Source organism: Pezoporus occidentalis, unplaced genomic scaffold, assembly GCF_034315485.1.
Source record: "Pezoporus occidentalis ecotype Australia unplaced genomic scaffold, CSIRO_AGI_Poc_V1 ctg202, whole genome shotgun sequence".
Lineage (NCBI taxonomy): Eukaryota > Metazoa > Chordata > Aves > Psittaciformes > Psittacidae > Pezoporus > Pezoporus occidentalis.
Genome location: NW_026913879.1, coordinates 121631 through 142577, shown reverse-complemented (window position 1 = coordinate 142577; position 20947 = coordinate 121631). Strand labels below are relative to the sequence as shown.

Below are 20947 nucleotides of genomic sequence, written 5' to 3'. Positions count from 1 at the left end.
ATGAGCTGAAAGGAAAAACATTCCTATTTTATTCCATTTCCTCTTTCAGTCTATGATGTCTGGAGAGCTTGATATCCTCAAAGATTGGTGCTATGAAGCGGTGAGTAGAGCTACTCAGACTGTCTGGAAAGGTGATGATTCTCCCTTATAAGTAGGTGTATTGTGCCACCTTTGCTTGCAAGCTGTTGGATCTGTGATGTTGCTTACCTGCTTTGCCCACCTGCTTCCCCAGGGAACATACTAGAAAACACTAATGCAGTCAAGTATATGGGCAGGAGTTCTGGAATAGTCTGGCTGTGAGCTGAAGAGTGGGGGTTTTAGTGAGCCTTTGGTTCTGTGAAGGCCAGAGCATCTGCTGTAGCTGTTTGATGCTTGGCAAAACCTCTGTGTTCAGCCTATCTGCAAAACCCTGACTTTCCTTGTCATTGCTGGTGGTTCTCTCTAAGCAGAAAATCCCTTTTTCTTCGTGACAGAACAAATCCAAACGTGTAACACAAGTTTGTTGCTTCATTTAGACTTACAGTCAGCTTGCTCATCCCATCCAGCAAGCCAAAGCCATGGGGCTCCAGTTCCACTCCAGGATTCTGGACATTGACAACATTGATGTGAGTGCCCTTTCCTGTGTTTCACTTTAGAGAGGATGAATTAGAAACTCATGACCTGAGGAGGGCTTTTCTTCTTTGCTCTGACTTAAGTTGGAGGTAGTTACTGGCTGGGCTACCCCAAAAGGTAACTCCAGAGTTCCTGAAGAACAACATCCTCTGGAGCATTCTGCATCCCCACAAAGAGAGGCAGGAAGAGACCTGTATGTTATCAGAGCACAGCTTTGGGAAACAAACCTCAGTTCTTCATTCCTCTCTGCACTGCAGTTAAGAAGCTCTTTAAATACCGAATGGAGTGACATTAGTATTGAGGAGAAGGTCTAACCTGATTGGAATACCCAGGTGCAGCTCTGGAGAGGGTGGGATTGTCAGCATTAGCTATGTCAGGCCAGAGCAGTGGTGTTAAATACTTGATGTTCATACCCTAATCTGCAGGAATTGTTTCCTGATGGGATTTTCTTCCATTGCAGCTGGCCATGGGGAAGATGATGGAGCAGGGACCAGTTTTAATCATCACTTTCCAGGCTCAGGTCGTGCTGGTAATTAAGAACCAGAAAGGGGAAGTGGTGGAAGGTGACCCGGTAAGGAATGCTCTCAGCTGGAGGTGCTTTCTCTCTTAGTCCCTTGTTAATCATCCTGGGTGTTAGGATTCATCTTGGTGCATCTGGAGCAGGGGTGTCACACATACTGCATTGACTGGTAGGAATAATACTGTACCTTGTGGGTTAGGTCCTTGGTGCAGCTCAGTGTGGGCTGTTTCTTCCTGTCAGACTCTCAAAGTGTTAAACCCCATTAACTGAGCATTAAGTAGCTCCCTGCCTGTAGTTATCACCATGAGTTCTGCTCCTCTGGGACAGAACTGAACTCTCCTGCTGTACACTGAAACTCCATCCCAGAGCTTCTACCTGATCCTGGTCTGTTCTTCCTTTCACAAAGGGTGCTGTAAGAGGAGAGCACAAAGATGCTTGGCAGACAGGGTGGGAGCTGGAGTCAGCTCATTTGCAGGGGATGGAGGAAATGACTGGCTTAATACATGCATTTAATAAAGACTTGGCTTTTTGCAACCACTGTCTCTAGTCCAGGCTCTAAGGGATTGGAACGGGATGATCTTAAGGTCCTTTCCAACCCAAACTATTCTGTGATTCTAAGTTGGAAACCTTCCTTCTGAGTTTGGAAATCAAAGGTTTATCTGTTCCTGGCTGTAACATGTTTCCAGCTGCTGTCCTTACTCAGCACCTTCAGGCTTAGAACCAGAGAGTGAACTCCTGAGGGCAGTCTCTGGAGGAGGTTGGAGCCTGTCCCCATTGGGTGAGGTCTCTGAGCATCCCGCAGGCTCTAACAGCAGGATTTCCCTTCCAGGACAAGGTGCTGCGGATGCTGTACGTGTGGGCACTCTGCAGAGACCAGGACGAGCTCAACCCCTACGCTGCATGGAGGCTACTGGACATTTCCTCATCGAGCACTGAGCAGGTTCTCTGAGGACAGTTGCAACCCAGGGGCTTCCTGTACCTCTCTGGAAGTGGCTCCATCTCTGCCCTCGCACCTGGCTGCTGTGGGATGGACTGTGGATGAGGGAAAGAGGCTGGACTGGTTCCTTTGGCAAGAGGGGGCTGTTCCGTGTGCCCTCATTGTGGCAATCCCAGTCATGAACTGGACGAGTACCTGCCTTCTGCTTTGCTGTGGCACTGTAAGGGTGTAGGGAGATTGCCAGTGAAAGGTCTGAGACACGAGCAGCTGCTGTTGGCTCCTTTTTTAATCGTGGCTGAAGGAGGCTGGTTGTCTCCTGTGTGTTTCCCAGTGCTTCCAGTGCTGCACAGAGGTGGGTATTGGAGAGTGAGACGTGCCAGGTCTGATTCCCATCTGCTGTCATCCTCTGGTGGCCTCAAAGCATCCCCCAGAAGATCTCAGAGGTGCTTTTAAGGCACATTGGTCTTGGCTGACTCTTGTGGAGTCACACCAAGAAGCCTTCTGTTGCTGCAGTGTCTTGCACTTTACCAAACCAAATACAAACAAGTTTGCATGTAATGCTCTTGGTGTGGAGGGGTTTGGCATCAACAGGCAGGTTCTTGAGGCTGGTTGCAGCGATACCATCCATACAGCCACAGCTTTGCACTGGGAACGTTGGTTTGGGTGCTGTGTTCGTTGTGTCCACTGGTACCACTAAGGAGTGCACAACTGCCTTTCTGTGCTGGGTTAATGTGATAGTGTGGGGGGGGACAGGCTGTAACTAGGAGGGGGCAGCAGGCAGGGTGCTAGGATGGTGCTCAGGGGCGGGGATGGACAGAGCAGCAACACAGGAGTCAATAAAATGCAGCATCAGGTAGAACATCACCTCTGGAGCTCAGGTATTTATTCCATGGGATGAGAACAGGGTGTGAGCCACACATCTCCTGTGTGAAGTGGCTCCTGAGCGTGGCTGTTGTCACCAGGGGGACTCGTGCTTCATGGGGACAGCACCCCCTTGGTGGCAATGGGAAGGTGTTGGGGGATGAGCTGCTGGTACCCTCACAGGAGACTCTGGGTTTGGGAGCTGTGATGTGGATCAGTTCCTCAACTGCCTCCTTATGGGAAGCGTGGTTGCATGGGGAGAATATTGTTGGGGGAATAGGGAGTCAAAGGAGTGACCTGCTGCTGTGGTCTGCCCCTGCACAGACCAGGGGGATGCAGGTCAGCACTTCCTTGCCATTAAAGAGAATCATTCCCAGTTCTTCCTTCTCTTCCGGGTGTCCAGATCAGTTCCTTTGAAGTGGAACCTCATTTTGCTTCTAGCTCTTGGCATAATGAATTCTCTTGGGGCTAATGTTTTATTTATTGTAAATCACAAGCAGCAAACTCCTGGCAGGTCCAGTTTGGAGAGAGGAGCAGGAGGAGGATTTTCCATTGGTCTGGAATACTGCTCAGTGAGCTGGAGGTCGGGCTCTTCATTTCCCAGTAGCACCAGGTAGGCCTGGGCTTGCTGGCCTGCTCAAAGGCATTGCTGTGTGTGTGGAGGGGTCTTGGCTGGTGCTGTGGAAGCTTCCAGAGCTTCTCCTATGGCTGCGGGTCTGTCCTGGCTCCCCCAGGGAAGGGGCAGGGCATCCCCCACCATTTCCTTCCCCACTGGTGGTGCCTCGGTGCCCTTCAGCAGCTCAGATGTGGGGCTCAAGAGGGGCTTTGGCACCTCCCGTACCATTTCCTGGTGGTGTCCTGTGTTCCCTCCCTGCCCACACAGGCATGCACTCATTAAATCTCTAACACCCCCCATTCCCTAAACTCTGCTTCCCCACACCTCTATGGTGTTAAGGGGCCTGGGGTACCCTCAGAGGCTGAGTGCAAGTGCTATTATAGTCATTTTGAGGGCGAAAATGAGCAGTTTGGTTCAGCAGAGCCATATGGGGACCCAGCTCCATCTGCACCTCTTTGTGCCACGTGGTCGATGCAGCTGTGCCCATTGCCTGTGCTGCATTGTCTGGGGCACACAGAAGTGCTGCAGTGTCACTAACCCCCCCTCAAGCAGTGCTGTGGGGTCCTTCAGTCTCCTGATAGGAAACAAGCAGCTGCAGATCCCCCTTGGAAGGGGACTGCTGTTCCCTGGCTGGATCCTGCTCAACATCCCATCACGGGATGCTGGGGCTGTTGGCCCTTTACAGGCCCCCAGGGGCTGGGTTAGAACATCCCCTCCTTGTACCGGGAGGATCTGGCACTACCAAAGCCATCGTGGTAGGAAGAGGCCTCTCGTTGCTGCTCTGAGCACTGTGTGGTGTGGGGGAGTCAGGACAACTGCTGCTGGGAACCGGAGGCCAAAGATCCCTCCTGGCCTCCATCCTGGTGACTTCAGAGCTGGGTCTGCGCTGGTGAGGCCGCAGCACAACGTGGGGCAGGCACCGGGTGTGAAAGCAGCCACACTGCTACGAACGTCACAGCTTTATTTCCTTTCAGAGCCTGCACGCACCATCCCAACGCCTCCTCTTGACTCCAGGCCATGGGAAAGGGGCCTCCTCAGCCCTATCTGTAGGAATTGGCTTTGTGCTTAGGCAGGAAGGTGAAGCTGGGGGGCACGGGGCCCAGCAGCAGCTCGCTGGAAGACAAGAGTGCAAGAGAGAGCAGGTGAGGTTTGTGGTCAGTGCAAGAGGCACCGGTACCCTGGGGGCTCTGCAGCGATGGCGAGCGCAGCCACAGGGGTCAAATGAACCTGGAAATCACCCCCAGCCTCTGAGAAGCTCCTCCCCACCCCTCACTGTGCTCGTGCAGAGCCAAACCCCTCGTAGTGCCAAAAAGCATTGGAGGGCAGATCCTACGATGATGAAAAGCAGTTCTCCCACACTCAGATTTAGCCTGGCTTAAGACTAACAACTGTTTCACACGTTGCCTTTTCAGTGCAGTCATTTGCTTTATAGTCCAGGAGGTTTAACTTATTTCCTGGATGCTTCAGCATCACTAAAGCTTTCCATAAGCCATGTCAGAGTATCCCAGCAGGGCACAGAATTGCACAGCAAGAGCCTCAATCTCCAGCGCAAAAGCAGAGCTAGAGAGCCCTGCTTCTAGTTAGTGTCTCCTTAAAATGAGCTTAAATGAATAAACCTCAACTGCTCTAAAATGTTGAGTTCTGGCTATAAATGGCACTGCAGAGACCAGAGGGGACGCTGAGCAGCCTCACGTGGGCAGGTTCTGCTTGGAAAACGGCATTTAGAAGTGCTGATCAAAACTCGCTGTGCTCGTAACGTGGCTTTAGGCAGCTGGTCCCAGTGCTAAGAGAACGGATGAGGATCAGCAAAGCCACAGAAGGCTGTAGCCAAGCTCTGGTTTTGCTCATCTCTGTTTCCATGAGCTGGGGAACAGCAGCTGCCTGCTCCAGCTCTCATTTTTGAGCCTGCAAAGACAGCTCAAGCCAGTGCCTGAGGACTTGGGGAAAACCAGTTTCCTGCTCTCTGCTGCATGGACTCAGATCTCAGCTCATGGAAAAGGGGGGACGTGCTCAGCTCTCCCAGCCTGGGGATGGGAACAGGATGCGGGCCTGGCAGGGCAGGGCTGTCCAGACAGCACACAGGGATCTGATGCTGAAAGCCTGAGACACCCCATGGTTGTGCTTCCTCCCTTGGTTCCTCCGTGTGTCCTGGGATGAACAACGCGGCATGAGAGCGCTCAGCGAGAGGCACTGCAGGACCTGCTGAAGCTGATGCAGGCACTGGGAGAGCTCTTCATGACAGCTCCAAACTCAGCTCAAACCCTGAAGTAAAGCCCTGGTTGCCCCTCGCTGCTTCCTAACCACCCCTCTGGAGGATGCACGAAGTCACTGCAGGGCTCTGGGATGTCCCTTGTAGGAACTGAAATGAGCTTCAGCGCTTTCTGACCTTATTCTGATCCAGTCATCCACGTTCTGGCTCGCCATCAGTGTCTCCAGGTAGTCTCTCCCCATGTAGTAGGGCGGCCGCTCATTAATCTTCTGAGGTAGGAATTCCAGCAAGCCAACGGGAATGTACCTGCAATGGGACGCAATGCAATGGCAGCGTGTGCTGTGCGCAGGAGGGCACGGGCTTCCCTCTCAGCTGGGAGGCATCACCTGCACAGGAACGAGAGCCATTCCAGCAGGAACTTCCTGGTCTTCTCCACTCCCTGAGTATCGGAGCCCCAGTGCTCGAGGCCGTAGTTGGTGAAGTCTCTGAGGAGCTCGAATCTCTCGCTGGAGGAGATATCCCAGTGCCTCTGTTCCTTGATTTCAGTGAAAAGCCACGGCTTGATGAGTGCCCCTCTGCAGCCAAAACCCAAGGGGCATCGTTATTGCCATGGCCGATGCTTCTGAAGATGCCAACTCATTTAAGAGACTTCCCAGCACTTCTCTGCCAGCCCAGTTCCCCGTTTCAAACGGGAAGCTGCTGGATGCTCCCCCAGATGGGAACAGCTTTAACCCATTTCCACAGAGGACTTTCACCAGGAGGGAATTTCTCACGGTTTGGGCTTATAGAAGGATCTTTTTCTCCATCCTTTTTGGACTCCTGCAGCAATAGCAAAGGGGAAACCCAGGCACTTGCCTTGCAATCATGATTCCCGAGACTCCCGTCTGCATGGCTCGATTCGCATCTTCGTAAGACAGAATATCACCATTCCCTGTCCAGAAGGAAGGGAGAAGCCAGCGGTCAAAGTGATGTTAATCCAGGCATGGGATAAAGCTCAGAATGGACACAGGGGCCAAGCGCCAGATTGCCCAAAGAGGCTCTGGGGCTCCTGTTTCTGAATCAGAAACGCCCCACAGATGTATCCCATTCCTTTTCCTTGTAAGGGGAACGTCAGAGCCTTCTCCCCTCTTCCTCTCCCAACTCCTACCCTGAAGGTTTAGCTGGGACTGTCTGTGCCATGGTGCCCACGGGAGAAAGCATCTGCTAAAACCCACGTGGTTGGTGCCTGTTCCTTGTCCTCCTCCATCTCCTCTGCTCAGTGCTCATCACACACAGCCCCAGGCACATGGGCAGATCAGCACAAGACTCCATCGTCCTCATCACAACCACCAGGGATGCTCCAGCCTTTCCCCCAGGCCAAATGTCCTTGGGGGGGGCTGGTTTGTCCTTTTAAGATCAAACCCTCAGCACCTTCAGTCCACAAGACAACACAACAGCATCACCTACCAAACAGAGGCATGGGGCTGGCTACTTGGGCACACTCTGCTATGTAGTCCCAGTCAGCGCTCCTCGTGTAGCGCTGCTCCCTGGAGCGGCCGTGGAGCTGGGGAGGGAAGTCACAGCGAGACCTCATGGAATGCCAGGAGGAGGCAGAGAGGAAGAGGCTGGGGTAAGGGATCCCTCTGGAGCTGCAGCCCACCCCAGGAGTCAAAGGGAATATTCACTGTGGGCAGGATCTACCCATCCCCATGCACCCGAGATGGTCCCATCACTTCCCAACCCTGCCGTAAGGAGGCTTATTTGGGCAAAACCTCTGTTCCCAGAGCACTGCAAGGAACAATCTCCCCCTGTAATGGATATAAGGCTCAGGAGCATGCAGGAAGATGCTCTCTGCACCCCCATTTTAACCTGTTATTAGCAGGAAACGCTAAAAAACAGGAGGCAGCTGGTCAAAGGTGCTTGAAAGCTGTGGGGAAGGGGAAGGTCACCCCCACGCTGTGCTCTGGGACATGGAAGCAGAGCTCCCCAGGCACCACAGCAAGGGTCCCTGTACCGTGACCATGGCTGCTCCCCACTCCCGGAGCCTGGGGATGAGTTTATGAGCCACGTTAATCTTCTCCTGCACCCCCGTCCGGATCTTCACGGTCAGCGGCACATCCAGCACCTGCACCACAGCAGAATGAGGCCGGGCTGGGGCAGGGGTTGGCTCCATCAGTTCCTCTCCTGCTGCCCCCACTCACCGAGTTCATGCCCCGGATGATCTGCTCGAACTTGTTGGACCGAGTCATCAGGGCACAGCCTCCTCCCTGCGGGACACAACGCGGCACAGGCAGGACTTGCTGCCTCCTTTCGGAGGGAAGAGGCTCCTGGAGTTGCTCCATGGCAGCCCTCAGGGATGCAAGGAAGACTTGGAGATGGGGGGGACTCTTCAATTAAAAACCCACAGCCCTTTTCCCTCCCAGCTTGGGTCAGAGACAGGCAACCATCTCTGAACAGCTTCTTCGCTGAAGCCTAGGGCCCACAAATGAACTGGGAGCTCTGGATCAGATCGGGTAGTGAGGAATGAGAAAGACCAGCATCTCCTGAAGGAAGCAAACCACGCCGCAGAACATCTTCTTACCTTCTTGTAGACCAGGTCAATGGGACACCCGACGTTGACGTCTACAAAGTCCACTTCAATTGTCTGGTTCAGGAGCTCGGCACATTTGGTCATCGTGTCTGGAAACGCTCCCTCCAGCTACCAAAGAGGGACAGGGGCAGGAGCTCCAGCAGCAGCGCTGCTCCTCAGAAGTGAGGTATCATCACGAGGGTGCTGAGGCCCTGGCACAGGGTGCCCCATCCCAGTGCTCAAGGCCAGGTTGGCCACACGGGCTTGGAGCAAGCTGCTCTAGTGGAAGGGGTCCCTGCCCATGGCAGGGGGTGGAGCTGGAGGAGCTTTAAGGTCCCTTCCACCCCAAGCCATCCCATGAGCTCTCACCCGCTTGGTTGTCAGGATGACAGCGCTCACCTGCACCCCAAAAATGTCTTCGGTGTGATGGCGTTTGAGGAGAGCCCACTCGGAGGCCTGGCCCTGCAGCAGGTTGGTGCACACAGCCATCTCCCCACAGGTGACATCTGCCCCCAGGCGCTTGCAGATCCTTCGGAAGGGGAGGTTACCGCACTGCAGGGGACACGGGGAGATGCTCTGTCAGCAGCTTTGCCCTGTTCCGAATGCAGTGACCCCAACTTGTGAAGCAAGGACAGAACTATCCACCTACCGTGGTCAGTGGAGCCAAGTAGAGCTTGCCTTGGATTTCCAGCTGGGAAACAAGGACGGAGGAGCACGTTAGCAGAGCTGAACCAGCAGTGGTTAAACAGGAAGATCTCTGTTAGCAGTGTTATCGCTTGCCTTGGGTGAAACTCAGTGGGTAACCCAGGAAAACACCGTTTTGTTGGAGAACCTCAACTATTCCCTGAGAATCTACCATTTGGATAGAAGAACCAGAAACCTGATCCACTCAATCCTGCTCAGCTTGGGGGAAACTCAAAGCAGTTACAGACAGAGAAGGATGCAAGACTGGGTAATGGAGGCAAGGATGGAGGTGACGAGGAGGAGAGGCAGGAGGCAATGCTCTGGGCAGTACCCCTCCAAGGACAACACCAAATCCCTGCGTCCTTCCCCTCATGACACTAACGTGGTTCCCAGGCAACTTTGTCCTTTGCCTGCCTCTCACCCAGTCTCTTATCAGGTACACAAGAGAGAGCAGCCCTCAGCCAAATCCTCACCTTCTTCTTCTCACACGGCCGTGGTTTTATCACGTCTTCGTCCGTCACTGGGCCCACTGTTTGGATGGAGGACGCCTCCTCATCACCTGTAGGGCTGGGACTCTGCAAGCCATCTGCTTTGGGATCTTCTCCCTGCTCTGGTAGCACAGGACAGGCGGGATCGTCCCCATGGCCCTCCTGGGGTGCTGCACAGTTGGGCACCTCCTGCTCCCCTGCAGAACACCCCGTGGCGTTGCCTCCCTTCCTGCCACCACCACGGGGCTTGGCCAGAGCACGCAGGAACTCCTCGGCCCTCCTGAAGCTGAACTTCCTCTTGCGCAGGCGGTGCTGGAGCTCCTTGGAGAGGCTGTTCCTCACCAGCGCCTTCCCTTCCCACTGCCCGGCCAGCTCCGTGTTGATGATGTTCTGGAAACCATCCCCGAGGTGGGCCCGGGCGAAGCGGCAAGTGACCCCGTACGTGCACTTGCCAAAGGTTTCGAAGAGGACGCAGCGGCAGCCCAGGTCCGGTGGCTTCAGGGCCATGTACTCACCGAGGTCGTGAAGGAACCGGCACCGCGGCCCGAAGAAGCACTTGTCTGCAGAGCCCTTCCAAGAGGAACGAGGGGTGAAAACCTCTGCACAAGCACCTTCAGACCCAGCCGAGCTGAGTCTGCCCCGGCCCAGAGCTGCGCTGGGCACCCAGGGATGCTGGGTACCCCATGAGATGCTGCAGGAGGGCACTGATGCACCCAAATGGGGATGTCTTGACTTGTCCTGCTCAGCCCATGCTGCCTCATCCCTCCCAGCCAGCACAGCCCCTGCTACCCAATCCCTGCCCCAGGGCAGCTTCAATGTGCTTAAAAAGAAATGGAGCCCTTGGCCAGGAAGGGATCATAGAAGCATGGAATGTTTTTTGTTGGAAGGGACCTTAAAGCCCATCCAGTTCCAACCACGGGCAGGGACCCCCTCCGCTGGAGCAGCTTGCTCCAAACCCCTGTGTCCAACCTGGCCTTGAACACTGCCAGGGATGGGGCAGCCACAGCTTCTGTGGGCACCCTGTGCCAGCGCCTCAGCACCCTCACAGGGCAGAGCTTCTGCCTTACATCCAACCTGGACGTCCCTGTTCCAGTTTGAACCCATCACCCCTTGTCCTATCGCTCCCGCCCTGATGAAGAGCCCCTCTCCTGCATCCCAAACCCCCATTCCCGGCGTGGCTCCCCCGTGCTCCACCTGCGTTACCGCCGGGCAGAGCCGGTTCTGCTCGTAGAGCTTGGGCTTCATGCAGGGTCTGCTCTTGTTCTGCCCCCGCGCCCGCTTCCGCCCCACGGGCTCCTTCTCCCCGGCTCCAGCAGCATCCTCTCGGCTTTCCTCATCCCGCCCGGTGTCCTCTGCCTTCACCCGCTTGGCGGGGGGCTCGCCCTGGCCGACGCCGACCTCCTCCTCCTCCTCCTCCTGCTGCTGCTGCTCTTCCTCCTCCTCCTTCTTCTCCTCCTCCTCCTCGCCCCGGTCCCGCAGGTACGCGTGGAACTGCTCCTTGGAGGTGAGGAACCTGCCGAGCCCCAGCACCGTGAGGCCCCGGCGGGGGGCGGAGGGGCCGGGCACGTACCGGGGGGGGTTATGGGGGGGACCCGGCCTTGGGCCCGCACTCACCGGGCTCGAACCGGCGCCACCCCTGGGGCCGCCGCCGCCGCCGCCGCCATGCTGCCGCGCACAGCGATGACGCGAGAGGCGCGCCGGGACCACGTGACGGGGGCGGGGCCTGGCGGGCGGTATAAAAGGGGCGGCTGAGGCGGTGCGGGCTCAGGGCGGCTCCGCGTCCGCCCGGGTGGGGGCTGGGGATGTTGCGGGTGCTGAGCGGGAGGGAGGCCTCGGGCCGGGGTTAAGCGCTCAATACAGGGTCCGGTTGCTTCGGGTGCTCAGCCGGAGCTGTCCCCAAGCTCAGCCTGGCAGAAGCGTGGGAGGGCTCCGTGCTCCCTGCACCTTCCTCTGCCGCGGAGGGATGGAGGAGGCCGCTCTGCCCCCCCGTTTTGGGTTCCGTCCTGATGGGGGCTGTCTCCCGTTCCTGGGGTCCCACTGAAGAAGCATCTCCCGTCCCCTCTAAGGGCCTTGGAGGCCTTTTCAGCTCCGTCAGGAACGCCCTCTCCGTTCCCATGAGCGTGCTTCCAGCCCGGCCCCGTGGTGCGGGAGCAGGCTGATGCTAACGCGTGCTTTTTGCCTTTAGGTGCTGCTAGAGGCTGGGCAAGGGCAGCTCTGCTCGTGGCCTCGGGGAGTGACCCCCGTGTTGGGCTGGTTTAGGAGCACAGGAGGGGTTGTTTGTGCGCACGGGGCTTCGGTTTCCCCGTGTTCCTGTTTCCCGCTGCCTCAGTGCTGTTGTCTGCAGGCTCTCCATCAGAAACGCCCTTTGGGAAGGGCTGGGAGCCTGGCAGGGCGCTCCTGCCCTTGCCGAGGGTGGGCAGGTTGTGTGATGGAGCGGGGCTGCTGCCAAGGGGAGCTTTGGGCTGATGGGGTATTCATTAGTTTGGAAGTGAAACGCGAGGAATGCAGAGTGCTGTTCCAAGCGCCGGCCTGGCTGAGGGCAGGAAGGGAGGGAATGAGGCCCTGGGGATCAATGAAGTGATTTCATTGCTGTTGTCGTAGGGCAATAAGCCTGAAGTCAGAGCGCTCGGGCTCGCTGCATCAGCTGAGGTCACAGACTCTCGGATCTGCTCCCTTCATGAGGCTGAGCCTTGAGCAAACTTCCCAACACATCCCCTGGGATTGCCAACGCCTCCTGGGCACCGAATCTCAGCCGGACACAGGCCAAGGTGCCAGGGGCTCAGCCACACGCAGCCAAGCAGCTTCGTGTCCACCCGTGGCTGGTGGAGGATGTGGGTGAAGGATGCAGGGGGTCTGGTCCAGAGAGGTGATGCTCTCGGTGGTGCTTCACCCCTTGCTGCTTTCGGGGCGTTCTGAGGGTGGAAATGGGGCTGGGGAGTGAGGAGCTGGGCGGCTTTCATGGGTGAGTGTGGTGCTTGGACCGCCGGAGCTCTCACCTCAATCCCCTTCAGCAGCACTAAAGCAGCTTTGAAGCAAACCAGTACCCAAGGAGTGACTGGGAAAGGCCCAGGAGGCAGGAACGAAAGGAAAGGTTGGCTACAGGAAAGTGTGAGCTCTAAACCAGCGAGAACTAAGGCAGCTTCAACGTCCAAGTTAAACAAGCCACGTGTGTTAACGGACCTGCCCCTTCCCCGCGCTCCAGCACCAAGGTTGGGATGTGTCAAGCCCCTGGTTCTGGCTGCTCCATTTGTGAGCTGACAAATGAGGCTCTGCAGCAGCCCCCAGAGGTCCCCTCCGCAGCTGGGATGGAAACTTGGGCTGCTCACACTTGTTTGGATGCCTTCAGAGCAGCGCAGGAATGTTCTGACACCCTTTGCTGGGTCACTGTGGAAGGGGCAGAGGCCACAGGAAGCAGGTGGGAGATTGCTGCTGATGTATGGGGCAGGGGAGCTAGAGCTGGAGGGGAACCGTGGGGTCCTATCCATCTTCTGGTCAAAACAAAATCCGCCCCTCGTGTCTACTGTCTACTTCTTTAATCCGGTCTTGGTTTTCAGGCCCCATGCAGCAGAACTCCCAGCCTTCTGCAAAGGAGACTATTCCCATTGCTCGTAAATCTCCTATCAGGAAGCTGGTTCCAAGATGAAAGCTCAAACGTTTCCCCTCTCCAGTTTCATGCCCCAGCTCCCAATTCCCTCCCAGCCGTAACCACCAGGTCTCAGTTTCCTCCCCGCAGCTCCATGTGGACACACGCTGGGGTCTCCGTACCCTGCATCAGGACTCCCAGAGCTGCTGTGCCACATCTCCTCCTGTGATGGGATGCTTTGGCAATGGGCTGTGCTCCTCTAATGCTTGTAAAGGGCTGAGCCAGGCTGGGGGCAGGCAGTGCTGTGATGGATTTAGACAAACAGCTCTTGCTGTAGTTCCCTTCAAGGCAGTTTAAGAGCTGCTCAGAGCGCTGACTTAGCCCTTGGCTAGGATGGAGCCGTTAAAGGTCACTATCTGGGCAAGGCCTGCATGGTTTGGGACGAGCTGTGGCTGTGCTGGAGCTCAGGCTCTGATGTGGCTCTCGCGCTACCTGCGGCAGGGATAACGCGTGCTAATAAACCACTGGATCTGCAGCATCTCTGTGGGATGGGTGGGCAGGGGTCCCCAACGGAGGAGGGAGCGAGGGAAGGGAACGTCGGGGCTGCCTGTGCTCGTGTGGGAGCAGTGTGGGATCCTGAGCCTCTTGGCCGTGGCCCTCAGCCCTTCCTTAGGGAAGCTTGGAGAAGACCCCAGGCCTTTTCTGCAGCCCCTAAAAGCAGCGGAAGCCAAAGCGGCCGTCGCAGGAGAGGCTCGGTCCTTGGCAGAGGCTGCTCTGCGGGGCAGGAGAGGCAGGATGCGGCTTCCCAGCGCCGCTGGCCACGGCACAGCCCCGCTTCTCCCGCACCGGGAGCTCTGGGGGCCTTGCACAGCAGCCTTTGACGTCCCTGCGTGCTCTCAGGGCTGCTCTGGGGCAGCTCCTTGGGCTCCGGAGGGGGGATCCTCATCCCTGAGCTCTCCCGTTGCTCTTCCATGCAGGTTGGCTCTGCTGGGACTTGGTGGGAGCAGAGGATCTGGAGTGGAAAGGAGCCCTCAAGCCTTTAGCTGGCCCCTTGCAGTGCCCTGCGCCTCCAGATAAGATGTGTTGTCCGTTTCTCAGTTGCGTTTTCACATGGAACTGAGGTTTCCTCCTGACATTTAACTCAGTCGGTGAGGGACAAACCCCACAAACATTCCCGTTTCGCTGGGACGAAGGCGCCAAGATCCTGCTGGGACTGAAAGGTTTCATCATTTCCGAAGCAAAACGTTTGAGTTAGAAAAGAAGAAATAAAGACAAACTAAAAATGACACATTTTCAATGTTTTTCTAATTATTTTCTCCGTTTTGGCTGAAGCTATTGGTCCAATTTGGCCTCCCTTCCCAAATAGCTTTAGAACCTTCCCAAGTTTCTATTTTGGTGTCTTTTCCCGTCATTGATGAATAAAGGCTTGATCTCTGCCCTGCTCACCAGTGGGGTGCATGTCCCTGCTTACACCAGGGGCTTTCCTTGCAGGTTTGCTTCACTGGCGCCGGGCCTGGAGCCCAAGCGTGATGGGGAACGGCTGAGGGACCTGGGGGGTTCAGATGGAGAAGAGAAGGCTCAGGGGGGACCTGATGGCTCCCTACAAGTGCCTGACAGGAGGATGGAGCCAGGAGGGGCTGGGCTCTGCTCCCAAGGAACAAGGGATGGGACAAGAGGAACTGGCCTCAAGCTGCCCCAGGGCAGGTTTAGATGGAGCTGAGGAACAATTCCTGCCCCAGAGGGTGCTCAGGCATTGGAACAGGCTGCCCAGGGCAGGGCTGCAGGCACCGGCCCTGCAAGTGTTCACACAGCGTGGAGACGAGGCCTCAGTGCCATGGGTCAGGGGTGGCCTAGGCAGGGCTGGGGACGGTTGGTCTTGATGCTCTTTAAAGCTCTTTTCCAACCCTGTTGATTCTATGATTCTCTTTTTGCTCCTCTCTCTCTCTTACACGTGCATGGAGCCTTGGTCCACTCGGTGATGGAGCAGGATCCGTGCTACCCCATCATGGCACCCCATGCCATACCTGGGCTGATGCTCTGTGCCAGCTGCTGGCACATCACGGGTTGGATCCTCCCCACAACCTGGCTGCCATGAGCATGGGAATGAGCTGGGAAACTGAGGAATAACGAACACACCGGGAGCAAGCTTTGCTGCTCTGCCTGCGTGACTCAGAGGGGAACAACACGTGGTGAGTTTTAGGGTCCCAGATGGTTCTGTTTTGCTTGTGATAGCGTGCTCCGTGGCTGGCACGGGGCTGGAGCCTCACCAGCACACTGACTGCCATGGTCGGTTTTGGACCCTGCCTCACCTCCTCCGTGGTGCCCTCCATCCCGTGGGCCCTGCTCCACGATGGATGCTGCTCCATCCAGGGCTAGGGGCAGAGCTTCAACCCTGTCCTCAGGCGTGTGCTCTGCAGCGCTGCCCGCAAGCACAGGGCTTGCTTTGGCTCCCTTTTGGAGCCGGTTGTTTCTTACCATCCTTTGGCCCCATTCTGCTCATCCCTCTTCCTGGGGCACCTGGATGAAAGGGCTGCTTTGAATCGCCTCTCTCCTGATCCCTTCTACACGAGCTGGTTGTTGAGCCTGTGGCTGGGGGACAAGCGGATGCTGCTCAGGACAGGCTGGGGGGGTCACTCATTCCCTTTCCTTCCCTCACTCTTCAGCATCCTGCTGGAAATACAGATTTACAAGAAAAAACCCTGCAGTTTCATGTAGTTTTGGTTAAATAACATCCCAGTTTACCCAAAGCCCTGCTCAGCGGCTGATGTGTTCAGGTGTAGGTGTATCTTTTCCTCCTGATCAGAAGGTATTGAGGACTGATGCAATGTTATCTGAACCTGGAGCAGCAAATGAGGTTTAGCGACCACAGGACCACCTTCAGGTTTGCCCTGTCTCCGTGTGATGCTGTCTCAGCTTCCCAGCCTTTGCTCTGGAAGGTTCACCATAGGACTTTAAAACCAAGGGGATGCTGTAGGATGTCCACAGGAGTGAAGCAGCTTTGGTTTAGCAATAATAGATATCATATGTGAGCTTATACAGGACAAACCATCCTCTCTGGCTTTCTGCTGCGCTCTGAGCTGCTGGCAGCTCTGCTCCTGCTGTTGGAGGGGGAAGGACCAGCAGCACCGAGAGCAGCCGTTGGCTTCTCCCACCTAAGACCTTGGCAACATCTGGGATGTGGAAAGTCCAGAAGGAAGCAAATGGGCTTTGGCTGAGGTGTGGGAGCCTGAACGTGAGCTGTGCTACCAGAACTCGCTGTCCTGGCTGTGGGGGCAGTGGGGAGGTTGCAGTGAGCCTTAACATTCCCCTTCCTGGACTGGGAAACTTCCGTCCCGTTCAGTTCTCCTCCTCTGCCTCCGTATCCCATCGCAGCAGGGACTAATACGCTTGGTTTCTAGGCTGGCTCGACACTGATGTGAGATTGCATCTCTGAACCAGTGCATGCTCCTTCCCGCTGCTGACAGCAGCTGGATCCTCTGGCTCATGTCAGCAGCGTTTGGCAGAGAGGAAATGTCTCCAAAGGGTGGAATTCCTACAAGTTCCATAGGGATTTAGCAGCCAAATCCGTGCGCTCTTTAAGGGAGGCCTTGGGTGGTGCCAGGCCGTGTGCAGCTCCAAAGCACCTGCAGCTGGGAATACATCCCTGAAGGTGAATCAGGGAGGGAAGGCAGCGAGAGCCTGGTGATGGTGGCTTTGACCTCCAAGGCAGGTTGCTGACAGGAGCAGGTCTGTCCAGCTGTAAAGCTGCTATCCCAGAGCTTTAAGGAGGAATACAAGGGCTGGGGTGGCTTGAGTGCTATCGAAAGGCTTGGTCCGAGCATCGCCACAAAGGCTCCATGATTCCCGATCCGTTCTCCAGCTCGGCCCTGGGCTCTCTGTCTCCTGCAGCCCCTTTCCTGCTGCATCCCTGCAAACCATCGTTACTCACCCGCTTCACGGCACGGCCTCCGAAGGGCTCCGGGAATGCGGAGCGGATCCAGCGCTGGAAAAGCCTTTCCCGTGCGGGGTCAGGGAGCTGCGTGTTTGCCACGAGAGGGGGTTATGAGCCTGCGGGAGCCTCCCTGGGTGCTGAGGGTGCTGCGGCTCAGGGCAGGGTGCTCCTGGGTCCTGCCTGGGATGAGCATCACCCTCCAGCGGCACCGGTGCGTGTTCAGCCTCCCTGCTGTGCCTTCATCTCACGGCGCAGGCTTTGCGGCAGCTTCATCCCCTTTTCCCTATGGAGGGTGGGATGGCGCTGGATTAAGATGAGCTAAGGCCTGGGAAGTGCTGGTGGACGGTAAGGTTCAGCAGGAGATGTGGCAAGCAGGGAGACAGGAGCTCGTGTGGCTGATGCAGGGGGGTGATCCCAGATGGCCTCATGTGGGAGACCTAAAGCAGAGCTCGGTTTTCCTGCAGCCTGGATAAGGCTTCACCCCCTCCCTCCTCTCTAGTCTGGCTCAATGCATCACTTGCCCTCAATGTGTTCCCCTGTGAGCTGCCTCCACTGCCCCATTCCATTCCCTCCTTTGCACTGATGCAGCTCCTTGTGTGACTGCAGAGAGCCACTTTGTAGAACGGAGCTGGCTGCTCCCCGTTTCCCAGGACAGGGATATTCCCTTCGTAGGAAGGAACCTAACCCTAGTGCTGTGTTCTGGGCTCCGAGCCAGCAGAGCTGGAGCTCAATCAGCCTGGCATGTTCTCCTCTACCTTCTGCTGCTGTAATAGAAAGGCTCTAATTTCTCTTCCTGGATGGCTCCAAGTCATTGAGGTGGATCCAGGTAGAAAGAGCTTAGAGACTTGTTTGCTTTCAGCTTGAAAACTGCCTGGAACTGAGAGGCCTGGGCTTTATCCTGTTGTTTTCTGGCTTCTCTATTCCTTTCTTCCCCTGCTTTGCAGCCTTCATGCCCGCTAAAGTGCTTGAGCTTGGATGTGTGGATATGTTCCCATGTAGGATATCCTCTCCCGCCATCAGAGCAGGTAGGACAGAGGGAAGAAACCCTTGTTTGGAGGCCATGTGGTGAACTGGCCTGGCTCAGAAGAGGGGAGCACAGGTCTGAGCTGCTCCATCAGGTGTATTTGTAGTGGAACAGGAGCTGGAGACCCTCAGCTTTACTCAAAGACCTCTTTTTCCTCCTCTTCTGCTGCAGTCTCTGCGTTCTTTTGGCTTCTGTGTTTAATTTGCTCCTGCTCCAAAGCTTTCCATGACATCTGCCTCCGTGGCCCTGCAGTTCCAGTAAAGGCCTGGTCTCATCTGGGATGCTGGGACAATAAGTGGGTATTTGTCCTCCCCTCTCCATGGCCCTTTGCTCAGGATCTGAAGCCTTGGGAATGGGAGAGGTTCTGGGGGTGTGGAATCAGGCCAGGTACGTGCTGTGCAGTTCTCCTCTGAGGTATCCTTCACGGGCCGAGTGCTGCACGGAGATGAGTAATGGCCCCCAGCCCTCATCCATCAAACATAATTAGGTCCATTTCCTAACGAGCCTTTGGACTGCTCCAGTGGGAGCCGAGAGGAAGATGGAGCACGATGGCAACGGGCTTCCAGGAAAGGGAAGAACCACGAGGCTCTTCACAGTGCTGGAGCTGGCTCCAGGGCAGGATGCAGACCCCCCCCCCCATTGCTGGATCCCCAAACGTCAGGAACCCAAATGCCTGCTCAGGAAGGAGAAAAGCCCCAAAGGATGAGAACTCTTGGATGAAACCGGGTATGTTCTGTCTCTCTGTGCTCTTCTGTCCCACTATGCCCACGGTTGTGATCCTGACCTGGATTCTTGCCTCTGCCTCCCGTGAACTGAGGGATCCCTGGCAACTCTTGTGATGGCTTTCCCTGAAGTGGCTGTGGTTTATTTTTCCTGGGAAAGGATTTGTTTTATTTGAAGCTATCAATGAAAACAGAGCCTGGATCTCTTCCAGAGAGGCTGTGGCTTGGGTGAGCAGCTCCATTTATTTAGTTAGTTTCTGTTGCTTTTTACATTGCTGATGCATCATTAAGCCACATTCCAAGGAAGATGGGGAGGGGTTAGACTAAAGCAACTGTGTCTTTTGAAGTGCCCATTCATCTCCATTTATATGAGGAAATTTGTTTTTCCAAAGGGCACAATTAAAAACTGTCCCACTCAACCCAGTGGGAAGTTCTCCTCCACTCTTTGATTTAGTACCTTGACAAAACGGCCTGAATTGGGCTTTTCCTATGTTTTGGGGTTTGGTGACTTGGTTTTTTTACATTAAAGGTCTTGAAGCATCTAGCGGGATGACATTTGTGTCCCTGCATGAGCAGGCAGCAGTAGCTCAGCACCGTTAACCTCCCTGCGTGTTCTCGATGCTGTGCTTCAGATCCTGGGTCTTTCAGCTCTTGTTCATCACCAGCACCTCCTGGCCAAGGTCAGACCCTAATTCATGGAATGAGGAAATAGGTTGGGTTGGAAGGGCCCTTAAAGCTCATCCAGTTCCAACCACGAGGACCCCTTCCACCGGAGCAGCTTGCTCCAAGCCCCTGTGTCCAACCTGGCCTTGAACACTGCCAGGGATGGGGCAGCCACAGCTTCTCTGGGCACCCTGTGCCAGTGCCTCAGCACCCTCACAGGGAAGAGCTTCTGCCTTACCTCCAACCTGAACTTCCCCTGTGTCAGTCTGAACCCATCACCCCTTGTCCTATCACCACAGTCCCTGGTGAAGAGCCCCTCTCCAGCATCCTTGCAGCCCCCTTGTAGCCTGCTTTGACGCCTGCTGTGAAGGCTGCTGATTCCTGCCCTGCCTCCTCACTGAGGTCCATGCGGCTCTGCAGCATTTCCCTCTTTGGAACCAAGCTTTGCTGCTGGCACCGAAGCCAAAGGGAATTGTTCTGCTGGTTGAGCACGTTGAATGGCTCAGCACAGGGTGTGAAGAGCGCGTGGGCCAGGATGGGTGCCCAGCCAAGAGGGCAGTGCTGGGGCAGCAGCACTTGCACTGCTTTAGGCTTCTGTGGAAGTGCTGCCGCAGCTTTTCAGGTTTGGGCACCCTGCTTTGAGCCCCCTCTGTGCCCAGACAACAAAGCAGTGCCTCATGCAGCGTAACAATCAGTGTCCTGGTCCTCCAGGGGTTGCTTTATCCCCAGGACAGGTTAGTAGTGAGCCTGACTCGCTGCTTGGGCTCCGGTGGGCTGGGACTCGGGCTGGCAAGCGTATTAACAGGAGCTGAGCTTTGTAATTCCTGGCACAGAAACTGCATTAATGGATTTGTTCAGTTCCCTTTTATCAGCCTTTCCAGCCTGCCTCTTATCTCCTTCCTCTGGGGAGGGCTGCGATGGGATTAAAAGAACGTGAAGGCCTGATAAATGGAGATAGACACTGAAGAGCTGGGGCACATCAGTGGAGGGCCAGCGTGAAGACGTGTGGAGAGCTCGCAGGGCTCATTGAAGGGACCCCAGGCCCTGGGCTGGAGCTCGGGGAGCCCAAAAGGATGGGTCACAGGAGTCCTGGAGCCTCTTGCGCTGGGTGAAAGGGGGGTTCCTGTGAAGGCATCTGGCTCTTTGCTGCCTGCGAGCCCATCCCATGCGGCTGCATTGCTGACTCAGCAGGTTGCTGTGGCTCTCGTGAGCATCTCGCCTGGCTGGAACCTTCCCAGTCCTGCAGAGTCACTGGGAACCTTCCCAGTCCTGCAGCTAAAGAAGCCACTTGGGTTATCTGTGCTCAGAGGTGTCCTCTGAGCTGTGGAGCATCGCTCACTGTCTGCAGAGGGCTCTGGATGGAGCTGGGACGTGGAGGAGGGAGAGACAAGTGGGATATGGCTGTATAAGGATGGAAAGGTTGGAAACTTCTCCAAGGAATCTTAAACACCTCTGGCTTCCAAGGGAGTGGAGCACAGGTCTTGTGGGAGCAGGTTGCTCTGCATGTGGAGCAATAGCATGAGAGGCCTTTATCCTGAATGCTGGGCAG

At 56.0% G+C, this 20947-nt stretch overlaps 3 protein-coding genes across 6 annotated transcripts in view; 1 reads left to right on the top strand and 2 right to left on the bottom strand.

Moving 5' to 3' along the window:
- The window catches only part of TIMM44 (translocase of inner mitochondrial membrane 44), a 36242-nt gene extending 32925 nt beyond the window's left edge, over nt 1–3317 (top strand). For both annotated transcript variants that reach the window (XM_062618672.1, XM_062618670.1), the window contains 4 exons: nt 50–100; nt 516–605; nt 1073–1183; nt 1962–3317. In XM_062618672.1, coding sequence (XP_062474656.1) covers nt 50–100; nt 516–605; nt 1073–1183; nt 1962–2081 — 372 coding nt within the window. In that variant the 3' untranslated portion in view covers nt 2082–3317. The remainder of the gene's footprint in view (nt 1–49; nt 101–515; nt 606–1072; nt 1184–1961) is intronic.
- The window catches only part of LSM7 (LSM7 homolog, U6 small nuclear RNA and mRNA degradation associated), a 154262-nt gene that overhangs the window by 107687 nt on the left and 25628 nt on the right, over nt 1–20947 (bottom strand). The gene's annotated exons all lie outside the window — the stretch shown is intronic.
- Nucleotides 4526–11214, bottom strand: DUS3L (dihydrouridine synthase 3 like). 3 transcript variants are annotated; one of them, XM_062618656.1, is made up of 13 exons: nt 11090–11183; nt 10670–10988; nt 9461–10045; nt 8953–8994; nt 8703–8855; nt 8316–8432; nt 7936–8001; nt 7749–7859; nt 7202–7298; nt 6611–6686; nt 6142–6330; nt 5933–6061; nt 4526–4659 (listed from the first exon to the last, which is right to left on the bottom strand). In XM_062618656.1, exons 1-13 carry the CDS (start codon nt 11137–11139, stop codon nt 4587–4589), a joined length of 2007 nt encoding a protein of 668 aa, XP_062474640.1. In that variant the 5' UTR covers nt 11140–11183; the 3' UTR covers nt 4526–4586. The 3 variants fall into 3 exon arrangements, with proteins under 3 accessions (XP_062474640.1, XP_062474642.1, XP_062474641.1); XM_062618658.1 differs by having other exon boundaries at nt 11046–11119; XM_062618657.1 differs by lacking the exon at nt 7936–8001 and having other exon boundaries at nt 11090–11214.

What these genes read in the sequence shown, in the direction of transcription:
- DUS3L (XM_062618656.1), bottom strand. Translation starts at nt 11,139, where the DNA reads ATGGCGGCGGCGGCGGCGGCGGCCCCAGGGGTGGCGCCGGTTCGAGCC. An exon ending in TCTGCCCGGCGGTAACGCAG is followed by an intron (nt 10,046 to 10,669) that starts GTGGAGCACGGG and finishes TCCTCTTGGAAG; the next exon opens with GGCTCTGCAGACAAGTGCTT. An exon ending in GATGACTGGATCAGAATAAG is followed by an intron (nt 4,660 to 5,932) that starts GTCAGAAAGCGC and finishes CTTGTCTTCCAG; the next exon opens with CGAGCTGCTGCTGGGCCCCG.